General features: G+C 35.8%; 1 protein-coding gene across 1 annotated transcript; it reads right to left on the bottom strand.

Moving 5' to 3' along the window:
* Window positions 1-5,425: 5,425 nt before the first annotated feature.
* Window positions 5,426-9,020, bottom strand: LOC306878899 (zinc finger and SCAN domain-containing protein 29). Its single transcript, XM_079431488.1, has 5 exons — window positions 8,515-9,020; window positions 7,561-7,962; window positions 6,810-7,397; window positions 6,548-6,712; window positions 5,426-5,967 (listed from the first exon to the last, which is right to left on the bottom strand). The coding sequence occupies exons 1-3, from the start codon at window positions 8,903-8,905 to the stop codon at window positions 7,120-7,122; spliced, it is 1,071 nt and encodes a 356-aa protein (XP_079287614.1). The 5' UTR covers window positions 8,906-9,020; the 3' UTR covers window positions 5,426-5,967; window positions 6,548-6,712; window positions 6,810-7,119.
* Window positions 9,021-9,851: the final 831 nt, after the last annotated feature.

Below are 9,851 nucleotides of genomic sequence, written 5' to 3' on the forward strand. Positions count from 1 at the left end.
TTCAATTGAAAGTATCAGGACAGGCTGCATTCAACAATACAACACTCATTAATCTATGAATATTCAAACCGTCACTTTAATATCATTGACACGCATGAACTTTGTGGCGGTCACCAACTGCAACAGGTGACCATGAGTAATTATGCAGATTTATTCAAGACATTAGCATGATTAATTAGGTGCAAACCGAGGTGGCTACACTTGAATTAGTAAGCATTATGAATAATTACCATGCATATTTTGCTCTTTATGTGGCTGGGTTTCGTGATAAACAAAGCTTTAATTACGAGAAAACATCTGGGAATAGTAGTGACCTTCATTAATCTTACGCAAATTCCCTCAGCTCTACACCCTGATGCATAATTATTGCATTAATAACAGTGGCTGCACTGCATTAGTCCACTTGAGGAAATTCATACTATTGCCCTTTAATAATAAGAAAACTAAAAGTTATAACCTGCTGCACTGAGAGAAAAAAAATGCTTTGTTTAAACAAGAGAATGTACCAGCTATTCTTTTTCATATATTGAAAATGGGACCCGGCCTGTGAAGCTCCAAAATGACAAAAACACATCAGAAAATGATCATGACTAATTCACTATATTCCAAATATATCATACGATAGCTCTGTGTGACGAACAAACTGAAAAGTTGTTATTCATTGATAATATTCTCTTCATCTGCAGCTTTTGATCATTCAGTGAATAATAAAAATACATTTTCATTAAAAAGAAACTCTCTCATTGAAGATTTAGAATATAGCATGTCATATAAAGTACTTTTATGATACTTAAATGGTGCTTTTTTGTTTTTTCGGAGCTTAACAACCTAAATGCAACCTATTGTTGCATTTCATTTGTACTCAGAAGTTGAAAATTCCCAGTTCCCAGTATAGGAACTGTTAACTGGAACGCCCTCCCAAGTTCCAACTTGGAATCTCGGAGGAATCGCAACAACTCCAACTTCAGAACCTAATATGGCTGCTCAGGGCATCATCAGAAGAGAAAGTGTAGTACCGTAATATAATTGTTTATTAGCACTTATGTTTGTCTGTGTCTCGATAAACTCAGTGGTGCACATAGTACTAGCCAACCTTTATTTGTGGATGTGATACTAGCATTATGTGCAAAATACTGCTTTTTATGTGTTTTTAATCAACTGGTATTGCTAACAATGGATGCGTCCATCTTGGCTTTACATTCCCAGCTTTGACATTCAACGTCTGAGGTAAATGGATGTTCAACTTTCATTAAATAAGGACTGGCTAGTTTATTCTTCAAATATTCTCCTTGAGGGTTTCACAGAAGAAGCAACGTCTTATGGGTTTGGAACAGCATATTGGTGCGTAAATTACAGAATATTCATATTTGGGTGAACAAATTTCTTACCAGATCACATATATGTACTATAGACATCTGCCATTTTTTAAGTTTTTAGCAACTCCAAGTCCAAAATGTCAAAAAGTGTGATAGATGAGAACAGCAGAGGAAAGGGTGAAAGGTTTGTTCTCTCGCAGTGACTCTGCCTCTTTGGCCTGACTTCACACAAACAGATCACCAACTATGAAAAGGACCAGAATCTAGAAGAGGGGATCAGTTTTCACTGAGTCTAACCACTTACCCAGCAGAGCTCATACACACACACAATTCATGTCAAAGTAACCTGATCCTAAGGCCTCCTGACATGCAGCAGTCCAGTCTGTGCTCTCTCTGCCCATACACTCTGGCTGTAAAACAAAGGAATTGCTTCCACATGTTTCTAAAGGCTGCAGAGTCTCAGGGTACAAATCTTCAGAATGGGACCCTCCTCTGCCAGGACACTTGCTTGCTTTCTCCCTCTCTTCAATACACACACGTGCATGCATGTCAAAACTGCCATCTAGTGTTGTCTTGCACTAAAAAAAGTTTACGGTTAATTGATTAATTTACATTAATATATGTATCATTAGTTCAAAATACTCTGCATTTTAGCTATATCAGCTTAATAATACCAAGTAAAGTTAGTATAATACCAATCATATTTAATCAGATTTATTCTGTGAGCTGTGTATAAAAGGATGCTAACTGACTTAAAGTAAATTTCATTTAATTTCTAACCAGACCAATATACTTGTGTATATTTATATGCCACATAGTTTCATGCAAAATGAACTAGGATCTTAAAAAGTCACTTTAATAGGACCCACAACCATGATGTTAAATAGTTAAGGCAAACCTTAAAACTAAACAAGGTCCCATTTATAGTGAACACTGATCACCATAATAGCGACTTAAAATGAACATGATAAAATAATGGTGATTTAAAATAAATGTAATATAAAATTGCATTGATCATACTATACAAACCTGTAAAGACAACCATAATTAACCACATATTAATTAACAACACCAAACATTTAAGCCCATATATTTGCTGACATGACCTAAGCCGAAATAACTCATATTGTGTAATTTTACTACTAGTAGCCATCCAAAAAATAAAAATTAAAAAAATTCTAAACTGATTCAAACAGGTTTCCCTGTGAACAAACCCATCTGCTATTGGTCAGCAAAAACATAGCCATGCCCCAAAAGCATGCCATTGGTTTGTCATGCATTAAACATAGCGGAAATATACGATTTAGAATAAAAAATGGCTTGTTTCACATTGCACTTAAAAACACATACATATTTTAGTGGCCATATTAGCACGTTACAACAGAAAACTTAAAATGACATAAAACATGTCAATAAGATATTTTTCTAAATGAAGTGACATAAAATGCTGGTGTGAACTAATTAGCCACTGTTTGACAGACCAAGTCCTGTTTTGTCATAATGAACACTAATAAATAAATTGATAAAAAAAATAAAATTGATAATGCAGAATAAAGCCAAATAGCCATATTTCAGTGTTCAATATTGCTTAAAAATAATATATGTTCTTTGGATAATTATAATGCTTGCTTCATTGCCACCAATTTTCAATATAAAAAGCAATACTGTATCCCATCACAACTGCAATTAGTAGAAAAATGATTCAAGCTGCTAAATTAAGTAATATGCATAGTCAGCTTTATATGTGTTTTAGTTTGCATTTATTCTTTTATTTACAGTTTCTGCTTTATTTAAGAGATTTTGACAAACAAAGCAAAATCCATACCCCATGCACCTCCACCAAACTTATGAGTACTTTCTTCAGGCCAGTCTTGACATACTGGTTGTTCATTAATCTAATTAATTAAAACATAATAACCAGGAGGACTTCTTATACTGGGCAGCAGACAAAGTCTAATTTGCATATAGAGACTTAATGAGTGCATGACAGCAGGTGCAGGAGGATGATAATTATCAGTAATGATAGTCACCTGTGACCATCCCCACCTTTTCTCAAGGTTCATGCCATTATAACAAAATTATAACATTATAACATAACTGCAGAAAAGGCAAGTGAAACAAAAATGAAAGAGCAAACAGCCTGACTGATAGGCTATACAATATGGAGTAATTATTGCTGACCGATAGAAAATGTGAATGAAAATGAGAAATAGGCAACTTTTTTTGTATGCTTTAATGAACAAGTACATGTTTTGGCCAATCAAGTTAAGCCCTGTTTTTGTTTTTTTCTTTAGATGAGATATGGAGTGTTGCCGCCCTCTACTGGTGATTTGCACAAGGTGCAATACACAACACAGACTATGCACACAAACATAAAATAAAATAAAAAATACTTGCTAAAAAGCAATTAGCTCTCTTTAAGTCAGGCCTTTATAGAATATAATTCTGATATTTTGTTTTCACAATTTATTGCAGTGCTGGTTTATAGTGAATGTGATTTACCCAAGTAGTTCTCACTTATCAACCAAAAGATTTTAGGGTTAGATTTTCCTCAAAGAGGTATTTTATATAGTGTTGTATTATTGATACATTTTTATGTATGCATAAAATGACAATGTCATAGACAATGTCTACGCTCAAGACGACAGGTCAGTTATTGTTTTTTTATGTATTAAAGATGTACAGGTTTCCTGCGCGTCCTGGAAAACCAACAATGGAGGAACTACCTCGGAGTCCTTTAAAATAATTAGCTACGTTATAGTTAAATTATACAAAGCAAGATCCAGTCTAGATAGACTGTGGCACAGCCAAACAATGCAAGCAAACACCTGGGGGCAGGATGTTTCCAATTCAAACCAATTATATTTTGACATTTCAATTGAGGACAATGTAAAGTAATAATTTGAATTAAGGAAATATGCAATCAACTGTCCATTTTCTCCGAGGCATCATATATCAGAGCATTTCTATTAATGTGTAGGCTTGGCACAAAAAAAAGTGTCAATAAAGAATAAATATACAATTTCTTTAAAAAGGATCTTTGTGTCTTCTGTTGTCCCTTTCCTGAAACATTCAAACATCTTTTTTGGCACTGTGTTTATACTTTTAAATTTGGTCGGAATGTTTTAACAAATGGTTGGAAATTTTAAGTTTTAAAATGAACTTTCTGCCATTAATGTTTGGAGATATACTGTTTTTGTGCGACCTTGTAAACGCATTCATAGATGGGTAAATGTCACATGCGTGTAAATATAAGAAATGCAAACTTGCTTTATTTCTGTGTTAAATGTGTCTAAGTTTTAAACAAAGTAGAAAGACAAAACTATATTCATCTGTGTCAAACAGGTACTCTTTTAGTGCCCTGATTTACATTTTGTTTATATGAATTTTCATAAGTGTAAGCGTGTCTTGCAATGTAATTGTGCAACAAAATAAAATCTCATTTCCTAGCAGTAGTGGATGGCAAAGGGCTTTTCTGGGATTTGTGTGATTGCTATCCTGGGAGCATACTCAATGCAAGGGTCCTAAGACAGTCTTATTTGTGGAAGATGTTGAATGACGGACACCCGTTAAACCAAAGAAAAGTACACATCTCTGGTTGTGATGTTGGATACTACCAGATTGGAGACTCCGCCTATCCCTTGCAAAACTGGCTGATGAAGCCACTTCCAGACACGAGCAGACTAACCCCACAGCAGGAGTGGTTCAATCTCAGGCTTAGTAGTGCAAGATCAGTTGTGGACTTGAGTTTTGGAGGGCTAAAGGCAAGATGGAAGTGTCTCTTAAAAAGGAATGACTGTTAACTGGAGCTGATAAAGAAGATGGTTTTGACCTGCTGTGTGCTACACAATATCTGTGAGGAACGTGGAGATCACTTCAGTGAAGACCCTTCTGCTATCCATGTGAACATACAGCCTTACGTTCAGGCATTAACAGAACACGGGCAACCAGAAGGGATGGATATACGAGCAGCATTATTAGACTACTTTAACAGACAACACAGTGAAATTATTCAAGTAGGAGTTTAATTTTATCTTTTTCTATTGTTTTTCATCAGATCCTTACTTGCTCATGGTGTGAAATGAATTTTCAATGAATGTTCCAACATTTGTGTATATTGATTTATTAAAAAAAAATGATATGCAAATGGTATTAATTTGTAAAGTAAAAGAAATAGACATATGCAAACTTGAGACACACTTGCATGAAACAACACAAAGTAAACAATGAACAAATGTTAAAATGTTTTGTTAACAGCATTTGTAACCAATATTAATTCTGCAACGTAAACTCCATCATCCAACATACTGTATATTGATACTGTTTTATATAGAGAAGGGAATATGCCTTCGCTTTGCCACAAAGGCCTTTAACGTTCCAAAACTCAAATCCACAACTGACCTTGCACTACTCAACCTGAGAACAATCTATCAGTAAACATTTTAGGAAGGGAAAATGGCATGAAGGAAATTTTTCAGGCTATGTCAGCCAGAATATAGATAGGCCTAAGTGATGTAATGTCTCTGTAGAAAGTAGAAACCACAGAATGCAAGATAACGCCATGTTCTTTGGAGCAAACTTTAATATTAGGCAACAACACAGCTTTTATTCCAAGAAATCTGATGGTGAGGGCTCAGTCAAGCTCTTGAACCTGTAGAACAGATTAAATACACCAAAAAACAAGACAGAAATGTGTTAACGTGAATACATCAGTATACTAAGTGACAAAAAGATGAAAAAGGGTTATCTTGCAATTTACGACAAGCATTTTTCTCAACCTTTCTTCTCACAGCAATGTACAGGTACAACTCAAAAAATTAGAATATCGTGAAAAACTGCATTTTTTTGTAACTTATTTCAAAAAGTGAAACTTTTATATATATTTTAGATTCATTACATGTACAGTAAGACATTTCAAAAGTTTTTTTGTTTTAATTTTGATGATTAGAGCTTACAGCTCATGAAAGTCAAAATCCAGTCTCAGAATATTTATATTTGAGTTTCATTAAACGACCAACATACATCAACATACTACATAACATTGATTAATGTTGTCCACTTCACTAGTTATTCATATAGCTTTACTGATGATATTCATACAGACCCATACAATAACATTACCGTTACTACATGGTAGCTCCTCCAAAACATAGCTAGCAAGATGGCAAATAATCCCTTCAGCCTCATGTGCAGTTGTGATTACAATCCAATTCTGGAAAAGCGTTACTTACTTTTCATTGTCTTCTTGACTGACATCATGTTTGTGAAATCTGTTGGGTCCTTTATGGTGCATGATGGATGCTTGTTGACATCAATGTCAATGGTGCCCTCTTCTATCTGTGGCCTTTTAATCAAAGTCATGAAGGGAGTTTGAGTTTGTCTCGTAATGGTTTCCCCTGAATCAATGAAATTTCAACACACAAATTAAAATCAAATCCAATAAACAAGAAAACAGTTTATTCATGGTTGTAGCTAGAAGTTAGGAGCCTTTACCTTTACTCCTGTCAAACACCTCTGGGTTTGCTACACTAGATGGTCGTGGTCTCTATATGACAGGTGGTTGGAGGGGAGGAGTTGATGTTGTCAAGCATAAAAATTAATTTCATGGGTAGAACAAGTTATTATATTTTGAGAACAGATTAATAAAGATTTCTCTGTAATAAAGTGCACAAAACAATAATTCCAAATAAAACCTGGAATGTATATTAATAAAGTAACTTGAGGTTCAATTTCAGTTTTGCTTCGACTTTGAAATGTAAAAAGTGTGCAAATGAGAATTAAGTGTGCAAAAGGAATCCTGTGATCAGGGCTTGTTTCCCTGCTGTTCCTCTATTAGTGCCACCATACGTCCCAATAGTCCCAGCATCGAATTCGTAGCTTCATCCATTTTATTAAGAATGGCAGTATTAAGTTCTTTGGCGTGTGCCATAAACCGTTCATCGGCAGTTTTCAAGTATTCCAGCAGCTCCTGGTTTGAATCTCTCTTCTTTATTCTGGTTGTTCCCTGAGGCTTTTTTGGTTGGGGATGAGAGGAGCTGAAGGATGATTCAGCTTGGTCCAGCACCTCCTCAGGTGAAGAGTCTGAATTCAACATAATAAAAGCAGCACGTTACTTGAAGACCTAAACATAGTAATATTGTTAAACATATGGGGATAGCAAAATTTGCAGTATACTATTCCTTTGCAGTATACATTAGGTAAGTGTGTAGAAAAACAACAAAGTAGGACTATAATGAAAACTTACCAAGATCAGCGGCAGAAGACAGTGATTCAGCTTTTGTCTCAAGCATGGCTGTTGCTGAATTTAATGCTTCAGTAAATTGACTCGCTGGTAGGCGTTCCAGCGCAGCGTCCATAACATCACAGTTAATGGTTTTATTGCTCCATCGGCTGCCACTTTTACTTTTCTCCTCCTCATTGTCCTTGGACTCTTTCTTAAGTTTTTTTAGTTTGTTAATGATTTGGTCAGTTGTACGAGAGAACCCAACATTTACCATCTCGTGGCATATGTCGTCATACACACTTTTCTTTCTTTTTGAGCTCCCCAGTCTCTCCTGGATCTCTTTGGAAGACCATATCGCAAGCAGCGCGCTGGTTTCTTCTGAAGACCACTGCTGTGCTATTTTGGGCTCAGATATTTTGCAACCTATATAAAAAAAAAATACTATTTAGTCAAGGTTGCCACACTTCAATGCATAGAAGAAATAGTCCACTTAAAGAAAGTCCACTTTATTAACAGTCAGTCAGACCGGTTTTCACTTAAATTAAAGTAAATGCAAAGTAACCTCGGATCTCTTTTTGTTCTACTTTAATTGTGACTACTTTTAAAGATATCAGGCCACTTTTCTCACTGTGTTTTTGTCTTAAATAGTTTGACCAACTACCCGTTTAGTCAGGGGGGTTATTATTTAGTCATTATAAAGTTGCAACCAGTCCAAGACTACTAAATTGTAAGACTAGTCTAAGGAGTTTATGCAACCAGCCACTGTATATTATTATACTTATTATTCAACATTTCTGCATTATTTTTTGTGGTAATTCCTTTACTTGAGCTTGTATTTTGGAGGCAACCTTAAATAATAACATAGATAATGTTTGGCTTTAATTTAATTAATTGTGCAACATTAGTGGCTAGAACAGCAACAAAGTAATATTACGCAGCATAACACTGTATACAGACACAACAGTGGAAACTTACCTAGCTCGGCTACAGAAAACACAACGGAGTCCACGTGTTTCTCAAGCGCGGCTGTCGCTGAATTCATGGCCCCGGTCAGTTGACTGGCTGGTCGGTGTTCTAGCACAGACTCCATAAGGTCGTGGTCGAATGTTTTATTAATCTGTCCACTGTCACTTGGTTTCCTTTTCAGGTCCCTGTACTCCTTTCTAAGCTTTTTTAACTTGTTTATGATTTGCTCGGTCGAGCGACTGAAGCCACCGTTCAGCATTTCCTGGCTTATCTCATCGTAAACTCTTTTCTTCCTCGTCGAGCTCTCCAGTTTCTCCTGGATCTCTGTGGAAGACCATATCGCGAGCAGCACGCTGGTTTCCTCTGAAGACCAGTGCTGTGTATTTTTGCTTTCGGACATTTTTGTAGTATACAGTTAAAAGGCACGATGTCTGCACACTGTAGCGTATAAAAGTTACAGCTTCCTGGGGACGTCACATTTCCCGTCCCCCGGCGTTTTTGGTTCCTAGTTCAAGAAGGACGTTGTGGTCAGAGCTCCTTCAAGCGGCTCTAAAATGCGCTACACTACTATGTGCAGGCGCGTTGCATTCATTGTGCATATCGCCACCTACCTTTGCTGTTATGCAGTCATGATTTCTTATGATCAGTATTTTCTCTCTCTCTCTTGCCTCTTTCTCACATATCCATCCATATATAGAATTATTTGATGCTCCATCCCATTCCATCTCCCAAAGCCCCACTGGCGCTGCGTGTTCAGCTCCTCCAGACTGGACCCTAAAATCTGGAATAGACCAAAGCATCCTTACTCTATATTAAATCCTTTCACTTAATCCAGTAGTATATAGGCCTATATATTCTATAACCTACTCTATCTCTATTAAAATAATAACCTAAAAAATATTCAAAATCCTTATTTACCTTCCCTCTTTCATTTAAATATGATATCAATTCCTTTCTTTCCTCATCATACCTTTTACAATCATATATCACATGCTCCACTGTTTCTTTCTCCCCACAATTCTCACATAAATCAGTCTCATGAATTCCAATTATAAAGAGCGATGCGTTGAATCCTGAGTGTCCAAGTCTCATCCTAGTCATTATGACCTCTTCTTTCCTATTTCTACCGTTTATACTTTTCTTAGTATGTACCATTTTTTAATATTATATAAATGCCGCCCCTTATTATCTGTATTCCATTTTTCCTGCCACTTTAATAATATTTTCCTAAATAATAGATTTAACTTCACTTTTACTTAATGGAACATTAAAATCTATTTCTTCCCTTTTTAAAGAATTGTTTGCTAATTCGTCAGCATATTCATTACCAGCTACTCCCTACATGC

The sequence above is a fragment of the Barbus barbus genome (assembly GCF_936440315.1).
Source record: "Barbus barbus genome assembly, chromosome: 13".
NCBI classification, from domain to species: domain Eukaryota; kingdom Metazoa; phylum Chordata; class Actinopteri; order Cypriniformes; family Cyprinidae; genus Barbus; species Barbus barbus.